This window comes from Triturus cristatus, chromosome 8 (genome assembly GCF_964204655.1).
Source record: "Triturus cristatus chromosome 8, aTriCri1.1, whole genome shotgun sequence".
Taxonomy (NCBI): Eukaryota; Metazoa; Chordata; class Amphibia; order Caudata; family Salamandridae; genus Triturus; species Triturus cristatus.
In genome coordinates, this window is record NC_140591.1 from 1658182298 (window position 1) to 1658208879 (window position 26582).

At 42.7% G+C, this 26582-nt stretch overlaps 1 protein-coding gene across 1 annotated transcript in view; it reads left to right on the forward strand.

The window, feature by feature from the left end:
• Positions 1–26582, forward strand: part of LOC146808503 (transient receptor potential cation channel subfamily M member 2-like) — a 637932-nt gene that overhangs the window by 172284 nt on the left and 439066 nt on the right. Inside the window, exon 6 of the mRNA XM_085623963.1 lies at positions 1898–2010. Within this exon, the coding sequence (XP_085480089.1) occupies positions 1898–2010 (113 nt within the window). The remainder of the gene's footprint in view (positions 1–1897; positions 2011–26582) is intronic.

The following is a 26582-nucleotide window of genomic DNA, read 5'->3' on the forward strand; positions in this document are numbered from 1 at the left end:
TAGGCGCAGTTGCATGGAGAAAATTGACGCATCTCACCTACTGCATGACTCGACCATGATGCATCACTTAGACTGCACATTGCATCTTTGTCGACAACAAGGCATCCCGGATCAAGGTACTTTGCTTCAGCTGGACAAAGTAGGTCCCTGTATCTGGCCCACACCCCATCATGGTCTGCCTGAACGTTTGACTTTGCCCCGGTCTAGTGCGACTAGATAACTCATGTGTGCTTATTGCTTTTAAGAGCTATTTTACATTAATTCTTTCTAAATTCATATCACACCTTTCACTTGATGAATTTTTGTTGTTTTGGTCGCGTTTTATTTATAAAATTAAGGTCTATTTTTCTAACGGTGTGTCGATTTTTGTAGTGTTTTCCATGCATTACTGTTTGAAGTGTTGTACACATATGTTACGCATTGCCTCTTAAGCTAAGCCTGACTGCCCTGTGCCAGGATACCAGAGCCTGAGCTCAGGTTAATTTAGGGTGTGTTGTGACTCACCCTGACTTGGAATGTTGTTCCTGCTTGAACAGGGTGCATTCCTTTGCCAACCAGAAACAATCCCACTCAATTTTTCTACCCATTCCCAGAGTTTGCTGTAGTGGTCTTTTGGTCACTTTGTAAGCAACCTCGAATTAACTATGCAACCCTGTATGAGGGATACAGTGTGCTACTCTACTGATCAAACTAGTTCTTTTCTCTATAAAACTGCAATCCATTCTAGGCCGCATTGCATAGAAGTGCATTTTCTGACAGATGGGCACCCTGTAATACATTTAAAATGCACTTTGCGGCCAAATAAAGTAGCACTTAGTACCGCTCTGTGTTGGTCAACTCATACATATGGCCCTAAACCAGCCCCCTTACACTTCATCTGTTAACTGTCCATGCCAAGGGATGTCTTCTTGACAGTAAAAACAAATTCATCAGTAGTGTAGTGCTTGACTTTGTGCAGAACTTGTTAGTATAAGGTGTGGCATACTTACTTTATTCCGTTAATGGAATAGTGCCAAAGACTGGCAAATAGTGCAGTGACGCATACACACAATATGGCAAAGCACCCATAGACACACCTAGAGCTTAACCCTCTGGGAGAGAGTCTTTTCCAAGTCACATGAAACCTAGCTCCCTCTTCTCATCTCTTGGAAGCTATGTTTATTACTCCCAGTAGTTGTTTAACACAATAACTGTATTATTTGCATTCAAGTTATTCTTTATTGCACAACACTTTATGCATCAAATATAAAACTCATAGCTATAACCTAGAATCACATTTTTACTGTAAAGTAATATCCATTAAAACATTTAAAAACAATTAGCAGCAAACAAGTAAAGAAAAAATTATAATTAAAATTTTGACTGGACACAACGCCTACTATTTGGTATAAAGGCACTGAGAATAGCGTTGTATTCTGGCCTCCACTCCACATTTACATGGTGAAGCTGTCAATGGATGTCACGTCGCTGCACATTTTACTAAATTCTGGCTGTTATTTGTTTGGGAGTGTAAAGAGTTCCTGACACTGGGTGGGTATGCAGCTTCTCTGGTCCTTTCCAAACTCCCTAAATATTCCATGGCATGCTTAACTCTTTATTTAGTCACCCAAGCCATGGGTGGCTAACCATCACTGGGACCTTCTGAAACATTGAAAGACTTTCTTCAATCCTGGTTCATCTTCTAGAAAGGTTCTGTGACCCTGTCAGTCGCACAACCAGTTCCGTAACTTCACTTTGGGGATTAGATGCACTATGGGAAACATTTGCCTCCACATCACGTCTTAAGCTTTATCCAGTCAAGCCTTTATGAGGTACCTTTGTTTTCATGTATTATTCATCTATTTTATTTAATAGCATGCCCATAACTGCTACTCTTAGACTGTCTCTCTTTTTGCAGACGTTTCTGACCAAGATCTGGTGGGGGAAGCTGTCTGTGGACAACTCCTTGAAACGGCTTCTCTTCTGCATGGTGTTTTTCCCTTTAATTTCCACTGGTTTCATCACCTTCAGGTAAGAGCTCTTATTAGTAGTACATCAAGGCTATGCATGCATTAAAGACTAATATATTAAATTAAAATCCTTCAAATTTATTGCAAGAATTCTACCTAGTCACAGTTTAGGCAGCAGTGTAAAGCATAATAACATTGTAATAAGACTGTCATGTGAATGAGAGTGCCAGTGAGCATGGGAGTGAGTGGATGAAGGTGAAAAGTTGTTAACCTAAAAAAGGGCTTATTGCAAGGTCTGAGGCATCCTCAGGGTGCTGAAAACCAGAATAATCCCAGAAAACCAGGCTCCGAACACTGCATGAGTCCCAGGTAGAGACAGAAGTATTTGCTTGGTTTGGAAAGCCTGTGCCATCCTGTTCTGTTGGACATGTTGCTGGCATGCTTTATTTTTCTGCCACTGGACTAGTTGAGTGTGACTACTACCCTTGTATGTCGGGCTATGAATTGACTGCAGGCCTTTCTACTGTGCCCCTTGATAGAGGCTGCATTTTCAGGCACATTCCTACCCGTTGTGGTTAGGCAGGCCGGGGCTCTCCTTGGAATAATAGTTTGAAGTAATCTTTGACCAAGGGGTTACTTTACATCCACATTACCAAAGACCACCTCGAATGAATATTAGTTACATTACCATTGCTCCACCTCTTCAAACCACTTTTTTTGTGGGAAGTTTTAATAACGTGTCATAGATTGTGATGGGTGCTTTGAAAGCACTATTGGAGAGGAGGTGGGTTATCAAATGTCTGTGCCTATTGTTCAGCTATCAGGAGGTGCCATAGAAGGAAGAGGCTTTCAGGTCATGCAAGTTTGTTTGGACCTCCCTTCATCCCAGTAGGTTAACTTGTTCCCTCGTCGCAGGATGTGCAAGGTGGAGTGTGTGTGTGTGTGTGTGTGTGTGTGTGCTTGTTGCATATGTATGTGAGACTAGAGGGCTGTGAGCCAGCTGAATGTTGGGGATGATTGACACAGTGAATTTGTCTGAACAAAATGGTGGTTCTCCAACAGGTTGTATTCCTCCCACCTGAGAATGAGATAGTCTGGATGTCCTTTGGCTCCTTGTTCCCTGTCTCAAAACTTTAACTGTCAGGGGGCCGTAGGAATTACATATGCCCCTCCAGATATTTCTTCCCTGGAACTCACTCCTTCCTATTTCTAGTGCTGTGCTGGACACCAACTAACAATCCGACAACCTTTGCAGAGCTTGACTGAGAACAATCTACAAACCACCTTAATCTTTTGGACTCAGACCTTCCTCTTCATGCCAGCCTTAAAACTGGAATTAAATAGGACAGCTTAGAAGAGACATCCCATCCTGACTGGAGATGTGTTTGGATTGCAAACTCCAAATTTATCTTGATGCAAAAATTAAAAGCGATTTTCTGGGGTGATAAGTGTGGCTTGAGATTTACCCATATAGCTTTATTATTCATATTTCCATTTGCCACATATCTATCGTGTTTTACACAGTGAATTAGTGGCCCATATTTGACCCTATTTTCTGAGAACACATTTGAAGCTATTCACAAAGAAAAGTTACACTTGTGAGTACTTAACATGTTCAAACTTAGTCTTACACGTTTGAGTAACTTTAATACTTTTGGCTAATCACAAAATCCGAGTGTAAATATATTAAAAATTGTAGATTTACATGTCTCCACCCCCTTAAATATGGGGGAGGCAAATATATAAGTATAAATTAATACAAAAATAAGTAGTCCAAGTGAGAAATTTGGTTGTTGGCTGTTAGGGGTGTTAACCCTTCTCAAGCAACAGCCACAATTTTTGTCAGGGTGAACCACAAAATGTCACTAAATTAACCTGTGCTCAACCTGTGCTTAACCCTCTGGTAGCTTGGCACAAAAGCTGTCAGGCTTAATTTAAAGGCAATGTTTAAGGTATTGATGCAGTACGCAAACAGTAATACATAGAAACACAACACCAATTATGAAATATTTTGCATATTTTAATAAACTATTTGACACCAAAACAACAAAAATCCAATCAGTAGAACCAGAGTTATGAATCTTAAAGTTTAAAGTGAAAAATAGTGCCTAAAAGATCAAAGCGCCAACCGTGCACATCTCGTTGCACAAGACTGGGGCAAAGTCAAAAGTTACGGTCGACCACAATGAAGCGCTGGTCGGATACACAGAGTAGGTTGCGTCAGGTTTCCACTTAACTTTGGACTTTACTTTTCAGAAGGAAATGTCTGACCGTCCTGACTCTGTTGGACACGGTCGCTCCCTCCTGCCCTGCTCTTCCCTTAACGCTGGCTGGGTATCGTTAGCGCTGCTACTGTGCCTACTTTGACTGAAGCATTATTTAACTGCGCCTCTGCTTGCTTGAATTTACTGTATCTCGCTAGCGCTGTGAGAGTGCCTACATCGATTGAAGCTTGTTATTTTTCACAGTGCCTTGCTCCTAGAGATAGCGCTTTGTCTGTCTGCTTGACTGTCTGCGCCCCGCTACTCACCACAGATTAATTATTTAACTATTTCTCCCCAACCCGGTCGGCTATTGCCTTTGAGCCGCCATTACCTGGGTTGTTGTTGTTGTGGCCGGAGCCCGCCCCCTACACCACGCACCCGCCTCCCAGCAGCTCCTCCCTCCCACTCAGAGGCAAGGCTTCCTCGTGCACATCGCGACGCTGTGACCGTCCTGACTCTGTTGGACACGGTCGCTCCCTCCTGCCCTGCTCTTCCCTTAACGCTGGCTGGGTATCGTTAGCGCTGCTACTGTGCCTACTTTGACTGAAGCATTATTTAACTGCGCCTCTGCTTGCTTGAATTTACTGTATCTCGCTAGCGCTGTGAGAGTGCCTACATCGATTGAAGCTTGTTATTTTTCACAGTGCCTTGCTCCTAGAGATAGCGCTTTGTCTGTCTGCTTGACTGTCTGCGCCCCGCTACTCACCACAGATTAATTATTTAACTATTTCTTCCCAACCCGGTCGGCTATTGCCTTTGAGCCGCCATTACCTGGATTGTTGTTGTTGTGGCCGGAGCCCGCCCCCTACACCACGCACCCGCCTCCCAGCAGCTCCTCCCTCGCCCCTCCCCCTCCACTATCCTTATATGACAGATGCAATAGCGCGCAGCGTTCACGCGCAGCGATCGCGCCCCAGTCGCGCCGAAGGTGCGCCAAAGGTAAGCCTGTCTACGCCCGTCCGCGTCTGGACCGCGCCCAGCGCCATACCCCCTGGTCCTCGTAATGCCCACCCCTCCCGCATTACTTACAATGCCACCACCCTCCTAGCCCTCAACCCCGGCCGTTCCCCCAACTGCGTCCAAGCCGCCCCTGGACACACCCATGGACCCTTCTCCTGCAACTCCTGCAAGTTCGACGGCACCAAGAACAACTCCTCATCCACGAACACAAAACATATAACCGACCCCAACCATCTAAAATGCATCCTACTCAACACCCGATGGTCCACAGGCACGCCATTGACCTCTGGAATCTACTAGACACCATCTCTCCGGACGTCGCCTTCCTAACAGAAACATGGGTGAATGCCTCTTCAGCCCCAGACATCACCATTGCCATCCCGGAAGGCTATAAGATCATTCGCAAGGACCGTACCGGCCACACAGGAGGAAGCATCGCTATCGTCCATAAGAAATCCATCCGCATCTCAACCAGCTCAGACGTCAATCTCGCCAACTCTGAACACCTTCACTTCCAGATCCACACCGACCCCAAGACCACGCTCAGAGGCACCCTCCTTTACAGACCACCAGGACCCCGCGCACAATTTAGTGAAGACATCACAGACTTCATCACTCCACACGCGCTCCCCTCCGAGGAGTACATCCTTTTGGGAGACCTCAACTTTCACCTTGAAAAGAACAACGACCGCAACACCACCACCCTTTTGGACAACCTCGCCAACCTCGGACTTAAACAACTTGTCACTACCCCCACCCACATCGCAGGTCACACACTCGACCCTATCTTCACCTCCAGCAAACATGTCTCCTTCAGCCACACCACAGCTCTCCTTTGGACTGACCACAGCTGCGTTCACTTTACCTACAACAAGCCCACATCCAACATCCACCCCCAACCCACTCTGCAAAGAAACTGGAACAAAATCACCATCGACCAGATCTCCTCATCGCTTCTGCAAAACCCCCCAGCCCACTCCTCAAACCCAGACCAAGCAGCCACCAACCTCACCCAATGGATATCCAACAGCGCCGACATCCTAGCACCACTGAAAAAACGACAAATCAAACTAGGCAGCAAGAAGGCCTCCTGGTTCAACGATGATATTCAGAAATCCAAGAAACTCTGTCGCTCCCTTGAGAAGGCCTGGAAAAAAGACCCAACCACCAGCACCAAGGACGCCTTCAAAAACGCCACCCGCATACACCACCAACTGATCCGGAATGCCAAGAAAGCCGCTTTCAAGAACCGACTAGATAACAACGCCCACAACAGCAAGGAATTATTCAACATCGTCAAGGAATTTACCAACCCCTCGGCCAACTCCAACGACATCACCCCCTCTCAAGCCCTCTGCGACTCCCTAGCCTCATTCTTCCACAACAAAATTGCAGACATCCACAACAGCTTCGACAACTGACCCAGAGACCAACCCACCCAACCCCCTGCAGGACCCCCACCCCCCCCGAATAGCCTCAATGACTGGAAGCCAATCTCCACTGAGGACACCATCCGTCTGATGAACTCTATCCACTCAGGATCCCCCACAGACCCATGCCCTCACCACATCTTCAACAAAGCAGACTCCGTCATAGCACCACACCTCCGAGACGTCATCAACTGCTCCCTCAAATCCGGCACCTTCCCGGAAAGCTGGAAACATGCCGAACTCAGCGCCCTTCTGAAGAAACCCACAGCTGACCCCACCGAACTCAAAAACTACCGCCCCATCTCGCTCCTCCCATTCCCGGCCAAAGTCATCGAGAAAGCGGTCAACAACCAGCTCGCCGCCTTCCTCGAAACCAACAAATCCCTCGACTCCTCACAATCCGGCTTCCGAGCCAAGCACAGCACTGAAACCGCCCTCATCGCCGCAACAGACGACATTCGAACTCTACTGGACAATGGAGACACAGTCGCCCTCATCCTCCTCGACCTCTCCGCAGCCTTCGACACGGTCTGTCATAGCACCCTTTTACACCGCCTCAGAAACGTCGGAATCCAAGGAAAAGCACTGGAATGGATCACCTCGTTCCTCACCGGAAGAACCCAGAGAGTCCGCCTTCCACCATTCAAATCAGACGCCACTGAAGTCATCTGCGGCGTACCACAAGGATCTTCACTCAGCCCCACCCTCTTCAACGTATACATGAGCCCCCTCGCGGTCATCGCACGCCAACATAACCTCAACATCATCTCCTACGCCGGCGACACTCAACTGATCTTATCACTCACCAGAGACCCTAACACCGCCAAAACCAACCTGCATGAAGGAATGAAAGAAGTAGCCGAATAGATGAAACACAGCCGTCTGAAACTGAACTCAGACAAAACAGAAGTCCTCATCCTAGGCACCTCCCCCTCCACCTGGGATGACTCTTGGTGGCCAGAGGCCCTTGGAAAAGCACCCATCCCGACAGACCACGCACGGAACCTGGGCGTCATCCTGGATTCCTCACTCTCGATGAACAGACAAGTCAATGCCGTTTCTTCATCTTGCTTCAACATTCTTCGCATGCTCAAAAAACATTTCGCTGGATCCCCACCGAAACTAGAAAAACAGTCACCCACGCTCTGGTCACGAGCCGACTGGACTACGGAAACACCCTTTACGCTGGTACCACCGCAAAACTCCAGAAAAAACTCCAACGCATCCAGAACGCTTCAGCTAGGCTCATATTAGACATCCCGCGTAAAGAACACATCTCTGGTCACCTGAAAAGCCTCCACTGGCTCCCCGTCAATAAGAGGATTACTTTCCGCCTCCTAACCTACGCACACAAAGCACTCTACGAAATCGGACCCGAATGCCTCAACACACGACTGTCCTTCTACACCCCCCCCCCGCCAGCTACGATCCTCCAACCAGGCCCTTGCCACTGTACCTCGCATCAACAAAACCACCATGGGAGGTAGATCCTTCTCCTACCTGGCAGCTAAAACCTGGAACTCACTTCCCACTCACCTTCGCCTTACTCAGAACCACCTAGCATTCAGAAAGCAACTTAAAACGTGGATATTTGACAAGTAAGTCCCCACCCTTCTTCAAGCGCCTTGAGACCCTCTGGGTATGTAGCGCGCTATATAAATTTATTGACTTGACTTGACTTGACTGAGAAGGTAAAGTTCAGCGGGAAAGGCAGTTGGCGGCATCCGAGGAAGAGTTGTTGTCGTCGTGGACCTGATGGAATAAAGTTGCAGACTTCATTTGGACTTAGGGGCATATTTACTAGAAAATGATGCAGTGACGCGATGCGAGCAATCTTGCTATGCCAAGCTGCGTCTTTAGAAAAGTGCAGAGATGCATCGAATTTACAGCAATACGATGCATCCATGTGCTTTCCTCTGCTCTGATGCACAATTGGCAGCCTAGCGCCAATGCAGAAACCCTTGTGCTATGGTGCAAGGGTGCCTGCGTTGCAGGGATGTTTATTTTTGTGTTGAAGGGACACCTTCCTGCACAAAAACAATAATTTATGGTGTTTTCCTCCTTTTGTGTATGCAGCAGAATGCAGTACACATAGAAAGAGCATAAAGGTATTTCTCCTCATTGCGCCCCTGGGGAGGCATTAGAATTTGACACATTCCCAGGTTTACTCACTCTTGTAAATCTGGGAATGCGTCAGAACCCATCCTGTTGCATGAGAACATCCACATCAACACCTGTGGAATGCCACTTTCAGGCAAAGTAATGCGTGAAAAGGGGCCATATTTACAAGGTGGCTTTGCATGGCCTTGTAAATATGGCTCAGCCATGTGCACCACCGGACAGTCAAAAAAGGTGATGCTCCAGAGGTGCAGGGGGCCTTGTAAATATGCCCTTTAGACACATATTTGGAAATCCAAAATCTCCAGCGGGACGAAGCTGCAGGCTGTAGTTTTTGAGATGTCATGAGACTGGATACCTCTGATGAGGGGAGCCGCTGAACAGGATTTGCTGCTGTTGGGAACATGGGTGTTGATTCACTGAAATGCTAAGTGTACCAAAGTGGCATCACATACCATGTGAACTTAATAACATCATATGGCCCTTGACACTGATTTTTTCAAGGAAGACCATAACCTCTCACTCAAACACTCTTACACTCACTTACTCTCATTCTTTTTCATTCTCACTCGCTCACTTGCATTCACTCTTAATCTCAACTCATAGTCACTCATACTTACAAAGGCCCAGGTTGGCTAACGATCGCCCCATGTCTGCGTCACATCTGTGATGAAAACGCAGTGCAAAGTGTGAGGGTGGGATTTACTATCAAACGCGAATGCTGATTTGCGTTGAGTAGTATCCCAAAGTAATTCAAAATTGAGCTACTTTGCATGAAGGGGGTGTTCCATGGATGGTCCACGTGCAACCAGCCATGGGTTTTACCACAAATCCTTATTTAAAAACATTGGTAGAGAGGAATTTGCACCAAATCTTACGATTCCTTAAGGCGGGTATAATGGTGAGAAATAGTTTCATTCCTCATCGTTTTTCCACCTTTTAATGTGTTCTGCAGGGTACAGCATATATACAAATTTGAAAAAGCCTTAAAGCATAGTTTTAGCACTGAAAGGGACCCTTTCCAGTACAAACCCATCAATTCAGAGAATGCAAACACCCTTGCATTATGACGCTTGGGTGTGTGAGTTGGCGAGTGGCTGCCAAAAGTGGACCAGGGCACAGGGAGAGAAACAATGAACCTCATCTTTTCTCTCTGCCTTTGACGTAAGGCAGTTTTATGTTATGTTATGTTAAAATAATTTCATAATGCGCACAGCTACCCAAAAAGGGTTTCCTAGTGCAGGATTAAAGGGCAAAGAAAGAGAAAGGTCAAAAGTTTATTGATTAAATAACCAGGTTTTTAGTAATTTGTGAAAAATTGTTTATAATGTTTCTCTGCAAATCTTTATGGGGAGAGAGTTCCATAAGAGTGGGCCGAGATAGGAAAAGGAACGACCACCCATTCTTGCAAGCTTGACCCTGGGGACCACTAATTTTTCTTGAGTGGTGGATCATAACCCGCGAGAAGGTTGATAGGGACGGACTAACTTTTGCAGGTAGTGGTGGGCAGTGCCTGTGTTGATCTTGAACATATAGTTCAGAGCTTTAAATTTAGTTTGATTTTCCACTCTGAGCCAGTGAAGATCTCTCAAGGCAATAGTGGTGGAAGCCATTCTAGGAAGTTTGCAAAGCAATCTTGTGGCCAAATTGTGGACCACCTGAAGCTTGCGTAGTACATCCCTATTTGCGCCCAAGAAAAGAATATTTCCGTAATCCAGTCTAGATGTTATGAGTACCTGGACAACTGTCTTTTGGGTCTCACTAGGGACCATCCAAATGATTTTCTTCAACCATTTCAATATGGTGAAGCAGGTTGCCGCAGTTTTTACCGCATGTTGTTTCATAAACAGATTACTATCCATGATAAATCCTAGGTTGCGGACTTGAGAGGAGGGCAAAGGATGAGGACCCATTACAGTGGGCCAGTGTTGGGGGCCCCTATAGGTCTTTGTTTTTCCCTAAAATAAGGACTTCGGTTTTTTCGCCATTAAGCTTGAGTAGATTGCTTTGCATCCAAGATGCAATCTTACTTAAGCCAGTTTGAAGAGTAGAAGGGCCTGACAGCTTTTCTGCTGAGAGGGAAAAGATTATTTGGGTGTCATCAGCGTATGAAAAGAGAGACAGCCCGGCCTCTTCTGCAATCGCTGCCAACGTTTGCACATAAATATTGAACAGAAGAGGACTAAGGATGGACCCCTGAGGCATACCATAAGGGGAAGAATGGGTTTTAGAGGTGGCTCTAGAGGAATAGACTTGAAAAGTCCGCCTGGATAGGAAAGAGGACAGCCAGCCAAGTGCCATACCAGTAACACCGAGAGACTGCAAGGATTTTATTAACCTGGTATGAGAGACTGTGTCAAATGCAGCACTCAAATCCAACAATACAAGAGCTGCTGTGTCACCTTTATCTAAGTGTTGCCACAATATTTCAGTAACACCAAGAAGAGTTGTTTCAGTCGAAAAGCCTGCACAAAAGCCAGACTGGGATGAATGTAAAAAATTAGACGATTCTACAAGCTCAGTAAGCTGTAGGTTAAAGTGTTTCTCTAGAATCTTGGAAAAGATAGGGAGTAAAGAGATGGGTCTAAAATTAGAAGGCTGAGAAGGGTCAGCATTGGCCTTTTTCAGGAGAGGTAGGACCATGGCGTGTTTCCAATCAGGCAGAACCATGGCCTCTTGGAGCGATGCGTTAAGTAGCCTCATAATAATTTCCAATGATGGCAACTCAAATTGTTGAAGTACAAAAGCCGGAAGGAGATCGCAAGGGGACCCTGACTTAAGACTGTTTAAAATCTTTATTAGAGAATCAATATTGAGAGGAGACCACGTTTCGAGTTTAGTTGTCAGTTTATCCGAAGAAAGAGGCTCAAACTCGGGTGCTAACTGGGTAGGCACTAATGGCCTAGTTTTATCTAATGTTAAATATATTTGCTCCACCTTATTTATAAAAAAATTAGCAAGACTGTTACATTGTGACTCATCTAGAGTGGGCGGGATGGGCTGAATATCTGAGCCAGCTAACTTTTTAACCGTGGCAAATAATGTACGTGGACAGTTTTTTGCATTGGAAATAGTGGAGGAAACATATTCCGCCCTAGCCAGTTTACATAAAGCCTGGTATTTTTTAAAGCGGTTCTATATATGGTTTTAGATTCTGGAGAATCATTTTTTCTCTAACATCTTTCCAGAGCTTTACATTTACTTTTTTCAGTTTTTAATTTTTCAGTGACAGACGGGGCAGGGGGACCATGATTAGATGATTTTTTGACAGAGGTAGGAAGACATTCATCAGTTGCATTAGAGATCCAACTATAGATGGTATCTAAAGAAGACATAGATATAGAGTCCATAGTAGGGGCACTGTTGTGCAGGGTCCGATTAAATGTATCTATGTCCATTTTTCCCCAGTTCCTGGGTTGGAGTTGTGACCCAGGTACAGAAGTTAATAACTTCCCAGGGACTGAGAAATGGAACTTGACAGCAAAATGATCTGACCAACGCAGGGGGAGGGCCAGAGGGCAGTGAATATCAGGTAAGTTAGAAAAAATGGGATCCAATAAGTGGCCCGCAGCATGCGTTGGGCCGCTATTGCAGAGTGGAAGGTTCAGAGCAGCCAGATCCGAAATCAATGAGCCACTAATAGTACATTCAGTTTTATCAAGGTGAAGATTTAAATCACCCTAAATGGTGAAATTAGCCATTTTAAGTAGATATGGAGAAATCATATCTGAGAAAGATGACACCCAAGGACTAGCCGGTCCTACGGGCCGATAAACCAACATTCCAGAAAAAGTAAACTGAGAGGTCAAAGTAAGTTTGAATAAAGCAGTATCTTTGTTGCAGCATTGCCTTTGCCAAATGATAGTAAATTTGGGCCACAGTGTCACTCACTACCTGTCATTCTCACTCACTTTCACTGACACATGTGTACACATACAGACACAAGCTCACACATACAGACACAAGCTCACACATACAGACACTCTCTCTCTCATAAAGACACTCTCACTTGCAAGCACACACAAAGCATACATTTAAAAACTTCCTTTGCCACGTGCAAAATCCCAATATCATTGAATTCACACATTACCAAGGTTGAACTTCCACTAATATCCGTATTAATTCCTGTTTGAATTTTTAATTTCCTTGTATAATGTTGGTTCACAAAGTTCTCCTGTCAGCGAGTAGGCTGACAGTCTGGCTATTCGCGCCCGTGCTTCCATGTATGTCGACCCGGGATTTTTTATGTGGTAGAGGATACTTTTTTTGTTTTTTTTGTTTGGGTTTATTAGAGGAGAACAGAATAAGAAGAAACATCAATACAATAATACAACAAAGCCTTATGTAACACAAGGATAACGAAATACATAGTATAGAACCACAAAGAAAAGGGAAAAAGAAGGGGGGAGGCATGGGTGCGAAAAATAATATGCAGAAGAACATTTGAAAATAACAATCAGATTTAATAAAAAAAAAAAATGGCATTGTAAGCATAACAATAAAATGGAAGTGAAAAAACAGAATGATGAAACAATCAATGATAATTGACAAATTAATGAATTAGGAATGAGAGGGCAACAGGAGAAATTAAGGTGGTTTTCGTACATCATCCCATCCAGTTTTAGAAGAAACGTGTAAAGAAGCAGTTAAGGATAAATAAGTTGTCAAGGGGAGTCATAAAAGGTCTCTTTTGATGGCCAAGGATATGGGGGAGACATAGTTAGTATCTAGCCGATGGTGAAAACAAACAACATTCCACCAGGAGCGAAAAATAACATTATCTGCTTGTTTCCAATTAGAGGTTATAAAGTGAAATGCAATAGCTAACAGTAAATCCAAAAGCTTGAAACTCAGTGGAGATTGAGGCCAGTGGGAGGAGAGGGTATCTAGGAAGATGTGAGGGAAGGAAAAAGGGATGAGGACGTGAAATTCTTATTGAATTTGGGACCAAACAAGTTTCCAAAATCGAAGAATTGGAGGACATTCAAACAACAAATGTTTGAGATCAGCGATAGGGCAAGGGCCGGACCAGCAGGTAGGGGTGTGCCTGGCGAAAAAGATGCCAGAAGCATTGGGGAAAATAATATTCAATGGTAAATGAAAAAGAGGGTTTGTGTGGTTAGCAGCCCTAGCGGTTTTATGAATTTTAGAGCATAATTTATCCCAGGTAGAAATCGGCCATTCCTGTGAAAAATCTTTTTCCCATGCCAATTCAACCTTAGTTTTGGATCTGTCCAAGGAAAATTGGAGAGATTTATACCAAATGGAAGCTGAGGGAGAATTGTCTAATAGTGAGGAGAGATTTGTGTACAAAGGAGGGGAAGCAATAGTAATAGATAAAGTTTGAAGATATTGGATCAGAGAAGGATAAAGACGATTAAATTGTGATCGAGAGGACGAAGGTAAGGAAAATTGGGATTGGAGATCAGAGAAAGTAAGGGGTCGGTTTTCTGAATTGAGTTGAGAGATACAACTTAAGCCTCTAAAGTGCCATGATTTCCAGTATATAGAGCGATTACGAATCTGTAGAGATTTAATATGCCAAATGGATTGTTGATGAGTGGAGCTAATAGAGGGATAGAAGGAAGATAATATAGGAGTCAAAAGTTTACGAAAATGGGAAATGTTAGGGGAGCGAAGAGAAGCCATACTAGAAGTGAAGGACAACATTTCTCTAAAATCGAAAGGAGCAAAAAAAGTAGTTTCTATTTTTAACCAAAGAGGGGGGGTATAAAGAAAGATTCGTAGAGAGATAGCGAGCTGCTTATTTTAAAGAGAAAGCAAGATGATAAGTTTTGAAATCAGGAAACCGGAGACGCCCATGAGGTTTGTCTTTCTTTAAATAGGACACAGCTATGCGAGAACGCTTACCTTTACATAGGAATTTTAGGAGAATAGCATCAATTTTCTTAAAATTATATGCAGGAATATGAATAGGAATCATGGAGAGAATGTACAAGATAAGAGGTGAAAGCATCATCCTAATGGAATCCAAACGACCCCACCATGATAGGAAAACAGGATGCCAGCGCGTAATGGTATCATTCAATTTTTTTATAATATAATCAAAGTTGAACTTTAAAGTGTCCGATAGAGAAGGAGCGAACCATAGGCCCAAGTATTTGATTTTAAGGGTTGCCAAGAGAACCCGGAGTGATCAAAAATGTGTTTTTGACATAAAACATTTAAAGGCAAAATGTCACATTTATCAACATTAAGTCGATAGCAAGAGATTTTAGAGAAGGAGGACACTTGTTGAAGGAAAGGAGGAAGGGAGGATTGAGGATCAAAACAATATAAGAGAATGTCGTCAGCATAAACTGACAATTTGACCTGATGAGACCCAAAATGAAAACCAGTAATGCGATCATCTTGTCTAATCTTAGTTAAAAAGGTTCTAAAGCTGTGACAAATAATAGAGGAGATGGGGGGTAACCCTGTCTTACTCCCCTGTGCAATGAAAAATAATCAGAAGTCATACCATTAACAAATATAGATGCTTGGGGGCTTAAGTATAATAGAGAAAAGAAAGTCAGGAATTTAGGAGGAAAACCAGCCTATTTTAAAGCATGATATATAAAATCCCAACCAATTCTATCAAATGCTTTCTCAGCATCTAAGGATATCACGGCCAGTGGATGGTCTAAGGAGGAGGCTTTACTTAAAACGTCATAAAAGACTTGAAGGTTGTCAGAAGCAAGTCGTCCCTTAACAAAACCTGATTGTTCTGGGCCAATAAGTTCAGGTAAGATTGGATCTATGCGAAGGGCCAAAATTTTGGCGAAGATCTTACCACAGAAATAGGTTGATAATTCTTACAAAGAGACAGGTCGTTATCCTCCTTACGAATTAAGCAAATCAATGCATCCTGAAACGTACCGCGTGAAGAGCCATTGTCAAGAAAAGATTCAACAAAAGTAAAAGGTTTGATAATCGAAGTTTCGCAAAATGATTATAAAATTCAATGGTAAAACCACCTGGACCAGGAGCTTTTCCACGTCGTAGGATAGAAACAGCATGAGTAATTTCTGCTAACAAAATATCAGCTTCCAAGGGATCGAAATCAATATGACTGTAAGGAGGGGAGGGGATGGATTGAAAGTAAGAAAGAAGGTCAGGTGGGTCAGGGAAAGTTTCAGGAGTGTATAGAGTCTTATAAAAGGAAACAAATTCCTGCAAAATATTTTTATCCTTGAAAAGAGAAGTGCTGACGGGGCCTTGTGGAGATTCTATCTTTGTACGTTCTTTTCTCACTTTTAAATAATTAGCCAGTAATTTTCCCATTTTGTTTTGACCCCCATAATAACTACTTTTCAATAAATAATTAGAAGCCGCCTCAGTGGATAATCTGTTGAAAGTGAATTTAGCGCCAATGAGATTTTTCAGGGAGGATTCGGTGTTGGAATGATAGTATGTGTATTCAAGTTGTTTAATTTTATTAAGTAATGGAATGGACTGGGCTTCTAAAGTTTTTTTCTTCTGAGAGACAAAATTCATAATAACACCTCTGGCAGCAGCCTTAAAGGAATTCCATAGCATAACAAAGGGCGAATCCGGGATATTGTTGATAGCAAAAAATTCAGTGGCAAAATAGTTGGATTTTTGACAAAAAATAGGATCAAGGAGTAAAGAATTAGTAAATCGCCATCTTCCTGGGTGTGTAGAAAAAGGGATGAGGTCAATATCTACAAGCACAGGGGCATGGTCTGAAATAAGGATAGAACCAATTTCAGAATGAATGGAGTGTTGTGAGGCCGGGTAGAAACTATCTGGCACATGCATCAAGCTAGGATTTTGCGAGTCCTTAATTGAGAATATTAAGGATTCGCAATTAAGAACTCGCAAGATCTTATGCATGTAGGAATCACTATAATAATAGCGATTCCTACACATTTCTTATTTGCGACCCGCAAATTGCGAGTCGCAAATAAGGAATAGCTTCCTATTCATTCCTAAGGGCCTACAGGCCCATAGGAATGAATGGGAAATTGCAAGCGCAATTTGCGAGTACCAATAGATACTCGCAAATTGTGCATGCAATTTTAGGGTGCAAGGGTGTTAAAAGGACACCCTGTTGCACCCCTGGAATTGACCTGTGCACATATGTTGCGCACACACATGCCCTAAGTGCATGTGTGTGTGCAACATGAAACTTTGAAAAATGCACAAAAGTGCATTTTTCAATGGTTTTACAAATTACCATGAAGTTCAACTTCATGGTAATTTGCACCCCCTATTAGCGAAATCGCTAATTTTATTACTTTACTGCATTGCAATTAAGGAATCTCAATCTGCGATTCCTTAAATGCAATCGCAATTTAAGTAATCGCAATTTAGAGATTACTTAAATTGCGATTTTTGCATTTGGGATGATGCATCCCAAATGCAAAAATACCGGTCTCAAAGGGGCAGATTTTGAGAATCTGCCCGTTTGCAACCGCTTTTTCTTTTGATGCATGTGCCTATATATTCTCTACGGTCAGGGTGACATAATCTCCAAATGTCTACCAAAGCTTTGCGGCTAACAGTGGAAGTGAACTGTGAAGCATTTTGGAAAGGGATAAATCGGCCTGGGTAGGGAAGGCACACGGAACCCTCCCCAGGCCGATTTTGGCTCCGGGGGATGGGGTCATTCCTTTTTGCTTAAAAAAAGGGAGGGGGCCACGTGGCCCCCCTCCTAAGGCCAATTTGGCCCCGGGGACCCCATCCCCCAGGCCCTGGCCTTACACTGGCGACCGTGAGGGGAGCCCCAATTCCCCTGCGGTCCCAGCCGGCTCCCCTCCTCCTGCGTGAGCCAGCATTACTTTTGGGCAAGGGGAGCTGTTAACATGCAGCTCCCCTTGTCCAAAAGCAATCTGCTTCGCTTGATGGAAGCAAGAGCAGGTTTTCTGCTCTCCATTCAATGAAGCGAAGCATAGTTTGCAATGATAGGGCCGGAGCGATGCTCCCGCCCTGTCATTGCAAACAGCAATGTCCGGAGGGTGGGCATCCTGGGATATTGCCGGTGCTGGCCCTGGGGGGTGGCAGTCCACAGGGCCAAGGAGGGCTCCACAAGGGGGGCCGCGTGGCCCCCTCCGACATATTTAAAACCCCAGGAGGTGGTGGTCCCGGGGCCGGGGGGCCGCTACGGACCCCGTATTTATTTTAGTCAATGCCCGGGTATGTGGTGGTCCGTGGCAGTGTGGTGCGGCAGATCTTTTAATTGCCCTTGGGACCTGGCCCACCTGGGGGCTGATTAAAATGAAGCCCAGGAGACCACTCTTTGTTTTTTTTATATTTCAGCTGGATTTGTGCACCCCTCGCGAATTCTGCTGATTTTCTTTTTTTTAAACATGCTTTTTTTGTTCCTGGGGGTCCCTGTAGGACCCCCTGAGCAGGCCTAGGGGGTCAGGATGTTTCTACCCTGCCCCTTTTCTTGTTTTCAATCTTTTTTTTACTGTTGTCTTGTGACTAGGTTTTACCGAGTTACAAGATGGCTGCCAACACTTCTTAGTTTGGAGTGTTGACAGCCCATCAAAATGAAGCTCGTGCTCAGGAGGGTTCGCAAATCCTCCTTGGCCACCAGATATCGATATTTTAATTTTTTTAATTTCTCAGAAACTATTGAACGTATTGACACCATTTTTAAAAAAGCACACTTTCTGAACCAAGAACTACACGTTTGCCAAATTTGGTGTAATTCTGTTTAGCAGTTCGGGCTGTAGCTTTGTCTAAAGTTTCCTATGGAAATAAACAAGGAGAAAACGCGTTATGGGTAAGCCTGGGCAAAGCACTACGCTACGCTCGCGTAGTTTGCGAAGTTTGCGCTACTTCGCACTACGCGAATTGGACGTAGCACAGTGCGAACACGCGTAGCGTAGTGTTGCGTAGTGCAGCGGTCATTTTTTGCTTGCTCGCGGTCCTCAATGTCAAGTTGGCGACCGCGAGTAAGCAAAATGATATCCCGGCGAGACTTTTTCCTCGTTCGCGATCAGCAACATCAAGTTGGCGATCGCGAGCGTGGAAAATAAACCTCCCGGCGAGATTCTCAACGCGAGGAGGTCAGGTTTCTCATTGCGAGTGGTCGCGTATGCTCGCGACCGCTCGCGATGAGAAACTACCAGTCCGCGTTGAGAAAGCTGCCTCTCGAGTAAAAATCTACTCGAGCGGCAGAAAACTACAGCTCGCACTGTGCAAGATGCCGTTTTCAATGATTGCACAGTGCCGGTTGCTTGTCCGCACTGTGCAATCATTGAAAACGACATCTTGCACAGTGCGAGCAGGGTACTACGCAGTTTGCCAATATACAAAAACGGGGATCAAAGCATAGATACCTGCACCAGTCTAAACGTCCCTATTTGTACAAATGAAAAGGTGCAAAGAGGGCTTGAGACCCAATCCCCTAGGTCCCAATTATGAAGAGGCCAAAGACAGTCCACTTGGTCTCCCCAAAAGCATACAAAAACAAACAGCCCTGCACACTTATAAAGAATTAATCAAGTATAATACATAGACAGTAATATTTGACACAACTGTTTTTCCAAAGAAAGATCGATGTCATCAGATGATTTTGTTTTTGTCCTTTATGTGATTTTCTTAATCTTTTAAAATCGTTTTTTGTAACCGCCAACGCGTTTCGTCCACAAACGGACTTCTTCAGGGCTACAGAATATATACAATAAAGAAAAAACTATTTATAGAAGGAAATACATTCTATATACACAGACGTCACAGTTTACAAAAATACTAATATTATACAATACTTTTAACACTTTCTTGGATGTTGATAAGAAAGTAGGGAAAGACAGTTGACAATAGCAAAGATTATAATAAAACCGATTCCTGTAATAGGTTATATAAAAATCAGCAGCGGGAGGAAAAAATGTGTGCAGAAGTTTAAAAGGCATATTACATTATTCACAAACAAAAATTCAAGTGGATTTTATATTGTTTCTTCGTATAAACAGCCAAACCCATGCCTATCTTATGTTCAATGTTATAAGACACATACCTTACAATGTATGTTAAAGTTTGTTCTTTCTCAAGCCAATGCGTATTGGGTCAGCTGATATAGAGCAAAGTTCAGGACAGTAAAGTTGTGTCCAATCAGAAACTTGTCTTCACAATTGTTGTCCTAGGCAGCAGAGACAATTTTAACAGATATAAAAGATGAGTTTTCTTAGAAAGGTGTTGCTACAGTAAAGACTCAGGTTATGCCATTTGTATTTAACTAAATGGTTATATTAAATATTGCTTAAATAAAAACCATAGTGGATGTTTTTTATTCTTTTTTAACTCTTTCAACTTTTATTTAAGCATGACGCATCAACACATACCTTATACTATTTGTGATTAAGCGTGTTTTCTTAGACCAGTGTTTAATGGCTTGGAAATTCAGAACAGTATAGCGAGCAGTAGAGTCATATTCACTCGAGGGTTTGCAGTGATGATTATCTGTCCTGAATAATAAACACAATAGTATAGTCATAAGGAGAGATCCACCACAGATGAATATTCAAGTTTATAGAGCATGTTATTTTTTACTAAATTCAGTAGTGTAGTTTGAGCTAAATGATCTATACTATCCCTGTCAAATTGTGTGACCTGAGCTTTATTATGAGCAATTAAATAAATGTATGGGTTCAATAGTAGGTATTGAACCGGTATTCAATCCTATACTTATCGTCTCAGAGCGTCAAGCAACAGAACAAACAGAGAAGGGAGAAAAGTCAACTATTATATCCAGTATGGAATAAGATATATGGGATGTTAATGAAAGCTAATAGGCGAAAATATATATGCACTGTAGATTTTAATTAAATACAGGCATACCAATCATAAGGTTTGTATACTGGGTATAGTAGACTTATACTGATTAAATAATATAGTTTCCATCCTCCTCATTGACATAAGTTTAATGTTATTTGATTCGGCCAGCATGGAGTAGAAAAACGGAATTACAGATCAATGAAACATCTAAGTACTTTTTAAAATGTTTATAGAGGGACCATCGTAAGAAAAATATAGATAGAGAAAGATGGGGAAGGTCCAGAGGTAGCAGACGCAGGTTCTTTGGTTCAACTCGTCGCCATAAAATTGTAGTAATCAAGGGGGGGTTTTAAGTAGATTTATTGAGGTTGGTTAAAGGATGTAAGTTAATTGTAAATAAGCCACACCAGGAGCAGCCTGCCAGGCGCTCAGCCCTTCTCCAACTTTCCATTCCCACTCCCAACATTCCATCTTGCATCATTGAGGCAGCATTCCACTGGCACATCATGAACCATAAAGGACCAGGATACTACACATTCTAAACCAGAAGTTGATTTCACGGGCAGGCAAAGGCAGAGGAGAGTAAGGCAAGAAAATACCCTCTTTATAAAAGTGACATATTCAAACATATTTTCCTTCTTCTTCCCTCTTTGTTGTTTGTGTGCAAATAATTTATTTTATTTACTTTTCCATGTGAACTTGCAATTACAATATTAAATTTGGAATTTGGGCAGAAACATAGTTCTTTATTTAGAAGTTTAACATGATGTTCATACGATATTTTATATGAGAGATTGACTATTAGATTATTGCTCTTTTCTTCTTTTATTGATTTTTGCTTCTTACTCTTCAAACTTTTTCTGCTCTACTTTGACCTCCTTGGTTTGGAAGAATTCTTGTTCTTTGTTTATTTATCTCCTTCTACCTTGTCTGGGGCTTATTTGCTAAAGCCTCATTTTACCTGAAAAATCTAATCTGGGAATTAGGTTTATAGTGTCCTCGTCCTCCGAAATGATTTAGTAGCTCTAAACACAGAATGCATCGCTCCAACTTTCCTTGCATCCGCTGTTTTTCTTGTGCCCCCTTGCCTCCAGAGGGTCCTTGGGGGCTAACAACACCTCCTGTTACCTACAGTAAGTCACACACAGGGGGATTGCTAAGAGGTTGTCAGAGGCAATGCCCCCTTCTTTACCACTCTGCAAACACACCTCCTGGCGCACTGCTGGTTGTGATATACATATAACACTTTGGAAACGTAGATCACAGCAGTCCTGCTGTGGAAGACTTCACCACCAAGAAAAAGGTATTTGGGGCTGGGGGCTATGAACTGTTCTAAGCCTGGGAACAGCACAAGGGTTCTTGTAAATTCAAACCAAATTGACATTCTGAGGCCCACTGGAGGGCAAAGAAAATGTTTTAAATAAAGTTGCAACAAGAACATAGATCCCACTGGAGGGAAATAATGGTGCACAACACATACCACAACTCCCAGCATGCACATACACTGGAACTCACTTGGGATGCTCACCTGAGGGCAATTACTTAGGAGCATGCAGAAGGGAGAAGAGGGTGTGTTACTTCTTCTGTGGACTGTTAGCAAGCCTCTGATGAAAGAGCAGGAGCTCAGAAACCCGTCAGACTATGAAAAATTCTTGGAATGAAATGCTGGTTTGAAAGTGCGTCTTCAATTTTTATATATATATTGTTTTTCGTCTTTCTCCCTTCACTCATGGTCGGTTGCTGTGTAGCGCGGTGAAGGGCACCGCGTTTTTAAAAATCCAGGCTCAGGGTAAATAATTACCAGCACTCTCGGGAACAGTTGAATCCCAGGTTTATTAGGGTCAAACAAATACGACCAAATGCATTTCGGCAACCGTCAATAGACTATTGACAAAGGCTCTTGCCGAAACGCGTCTGGTCGTGTTTGTTTGACCCTAATAAACCTGGGATTCAACTGTTCCCGAGAGAGCTGGTAATTATTTACCCTGAGCCTGAATATATATGTATATATATTACCTACTGGCGGTCACCAGTAGGTAGTTATAGTTAGGACCTATTTTCCTTAGGAAATCCGCAACATTCTATTCCCAATAAGTCTGGCGCGGGTTGACAAATCTTCACAAAATTTTCCAAGCTTTTGGCCAGCTCCGGTCCGCTCCTATCCTGAAAGTTTCGTGGTGATTCGTCAGGCAGGGGCTGAGAAAAAAGGGGTGTCCCAAAACGCGTTTTCCTCATGCAATTTCCCATAGGACCTGTTGACGCAGCTACAGCCCGAACTGCTGAACGGAATTACACCAAATTTGGCAGAAAGGTAGACCTTGGTTCAGAGTCGTGCCTTTTGCTTAAATGGTGCAAATCCATTCAGTAGTTCCTGAGAAAATCAAAAGTAAAATCACATATATATGTGGGCGGAGCCTAACCACACATCTCATTGTGAGATCTGATTGGCTGGCAGCACTTCATCCAAGAAGTGTTGGCAGTCATCTTGGGACCAATATACATGATAGCACCTCATTAAAAAGCATTGCAGTTAATAGAAGGTTTTAAGACTTTAGTTACATTATAAATCATTTGTTGATGGTACCATACTCATTTTAGGAATTGTGGTATGTTTTAAGGTGATTTTACCATGTGAAAAAGCCTTCTGCTGCAATATCATGAATCATGTTTGAGAGAAAACTATTTTCACATGCTTTTCCCACATAGGGTTGGAAGGTGATCTATAAGCTAAACTGAGAGCATATTTCCTGTAATTTCACATTATCTTTCTTAGTCATGTGAGAATGAAGTCTGACATTCTCAGTAAAAAATGTACATCCAACAAGGGCAGACTGTCAGTTGATTCCTTTGTGTTCTACTGCAGCTTCCCAGAGTGTTCCAAAGAACAACTAGAGCGCTAACACTCCTACTTATGATAAACGTATGGCACACCTGAAGCCATCTTGATTGGAATAAAGTGGTAACTCTTAAAACATTTAATTTAAAAAGGAACAAAATGAGAGGTTCATTTTGCCATAGAATGTATGATTAGTGCTACAGAAAGAAAAATTAGGGCACATTTTGAGTGACTTCTCAAATCCTCTTCTATTTCATTAAAGAATTCTGACATGCAGACTGAAACATGCACTTTCAATACCAGCAGCAGACTTCCCTGGTGAGCAGTAGCTTTACTACAGTGATCTAATGAGTAACTAGAGTGCTAACATTCTGAATTTATGGCAAATGTGTGACACATCTGAATGCCTTCTTCATTGAATCAAAGTAAAAAACTGACAGTATGCCTACTGAGGAGACTGTAGTAAATGAGGAAATTAGGAAACTTCATAACAAGTCTCCCAAGATGGCCACCAGAGACAAAAGAGCCCAAATGTAGCACAAATATCACCGAGACGTAGCCCAAGTATAGCCCAATGACAGAAATCCCAGAGTGTTTTAAAGAACAACTAGAGCGCTAACAGTCTTACTTATGACAAAAGTATGGCACAGATGAAGCCATCTTGATTGGAATAAAGCGGTAACACTTAAAACATTTAATTGGCAAAGGAACAAGGGGGTTCATTTTGCCATAGAAATTATGATTAGTGCTGCAGAAAGAAAAATTAGGGCACATTTTGACTTCTCAAATCCTCTTCAATTTCATTAAAAAGTTCTGACATGCAGACTGAAACATGCACTTTGAATACCAGCAGCAGACTTCCCTGGTGAGCAGTAGATTTACTACAGTGATCTAATGAGGAACTAGAGTGCTACCATTCAGACTTTATGGCAAATGTGTCACATCTGAATGCCTTCTTGATGGAACCAAAGTAAACAAGCATTGAAAATGCAATAGGTCTCGCCCTTGTTTAAGTTAAAGCAATTCTGTTTGTAATTAGGTGGCTTTTTAGCTTTGCTTTTATTAGTGTTTTTCAAAATTTCATGTACATAACATGCATATATGTATATGTATGCATGCATTTATATTTGTATTTATATAGATATGCAGATTATATATATGTTTATATATGTATGTATATATATACACATACATATATATAAATGCATATGCATATATGTGCATATGTGTGCGTGTAGAGAGAGGTAGAGAGAGGTAGAGAGGTAGAGGTGTAGAGGTAGAGACGTAGAGGTAGAGAGGTAGAGGTAGAGAGGTAGAGAGTAGTATAGAGTGAGGTAGAGAGAGGTAGAGAGTAAAGGATGAGTAATAGAGAGTAGAGAGAGAGTAGTAGAGAGTAGTAGAGAGAGTAGCAGAGAGTGAGTAGGAGAGAGTATTAGAGTGAGTAGTAGAGTGTGAGTAGTAGAGAGTAGTAGAGATTGAGTAGTGGAGACTGAGTAGCAGAGAGAGAGTAGTAGAGAATGAGTAGTAGAGAATGAGTAGTAGAGTGAGTAGTAGAGAGTAGTAGAGAGAGAGTAGTAGAGAGTGAGTAGTAGAGAGTAGTAGAGAGTAGTAGAGAGTGAGTAGTAGAGAGTGAGTAGTAGAGAGTGAGTATGAGTAGTAGAGAGTGAGTAGTAGAGAGTGAGTAGTAGAGAGTGAGTAGTAGAGAGAGAGTAGTAGAGAGTGAATAGTAGAGGGTAGTAGAGAGTGAGTAGTAGAGAGTAGTTCAGAGTAGTAGAGAGTGATTAGTAGAGAGTAGTCGAGTAGTAGAGAGTGAGTAGTAGAGAGAAGTAGATAGTGAGTAGTAGAGTGAGTAGTAGGGAGTAGTAGAGAGTGAGTAGTAGAGTGAGTAGTAGAAAGCAAGTAGTAGAGAGAGTGTAGTAGAGTGAGTAGTAGAGAGCAAGTAGTAGAGAGTGTGTAGTAGCGAGAGAGTAGTAGAGAGTAGTAGAGAGTGAGTAGTAGAGAGTGAGTAGTAGAGAGAGTAGTAGAGAGTAGTAGAGTAGTAGAGAGTGAGTAGTAGAGAGTGAGTAGTAGAGAGTAGTAGAGAGAGAGTAGCAGAGAGAGTAGTAGAGAGTAGTAGAGTAGTAGTAGAGTGAGTAGTAGAGAGTGAGTAGTAGAGAGTAGTAGAGAGAGAGTAGTATAGAGTGAGTAGTAGAGAGAGAGTAGTATAGTAGTAGAGAGTGAGTGGTAGAGAGCAGCAGAGAGTAGTAGAGTGAATAGTAGAGAGTAGTAGAGAGTGAATAGTAGAGAGTAGTAGTAGAGAGTAGTAGAGAGAGAGTAGTTGAGAGTGTAGTAGAGAGTGTAGTAGAGAGTGAGTAGTAGAGAGTAGTAGTGAGTGAGTAGTAGTGAGTAGTAGAGAGTGAGCAGTAGAGTTGTAGAGAGTGAGTGGTAGAAAGTAGTAGAAAGTAGTAGAGTGAGTAGTAGAGAGTGAGTAGTAGAGAGTGAATAGTAGAGAGTAGTAGAGAGTGAGTAGTAGAGAGAGTAGTAGTAGACAGTGAGTAGTAGAGCATTAGTAGTAGAGAGTGAGTAGTAGAGAGTGAGTAGTAGAGAGTAGTAGCGAGTGAGTAGTAGAGAGTGAGTAGTAGAGTAGTAGAGAGTGAGTAGTTGAGAGTGAGTAGTAGAGAGTAGTAGAGAGTAGTAGAGTAGTAGAGATTGAATAGTAGAGAGTAGTAGAGAGTGAGTAGTAGAGAGTGAGTAGTAGAGAGAGTAGTAGAGAGTCAGTAGCAAAGTAGTAGAGAGTAGTCAGTCAGTGTCAGTCAGTGTCAGTCAGTGTCAGTCAGTCAGTGTCAGACATAAGGTTTTTTAAATGCTAATTTCTAACTATAACGTCTCTGAAACCTATGTTTTTTTTAAGTGAATATATATATATATTACTGAAAAAACCATAGGTTTCAGGGACGTTATAGTTAGCTGGACGTTTCACTCTTACAAAACCATAGAAATTCTACAGTTATAGTTAGTTCCGCTAACTATAACTCGCGCACCCGCAATGCACTGCTCATGACGGCACATATTACAACATTCGTTGACATGGTCAATGACATCACTGATGACATCACTGATGACAACTCAAATGACATCACTGATTACATCATCCAGTGACTGTGTGTTTCTGTAAAGTTTAAATATGTTTTATGTATATTCCAAGGTGTATTGAAGAATGAGTGAGTGTATAAGTGTCTGGATGGAGTATTTAGTGGGTGCGTAAGTGAGTGATTAAATGTGTCTTACTGAATGCATG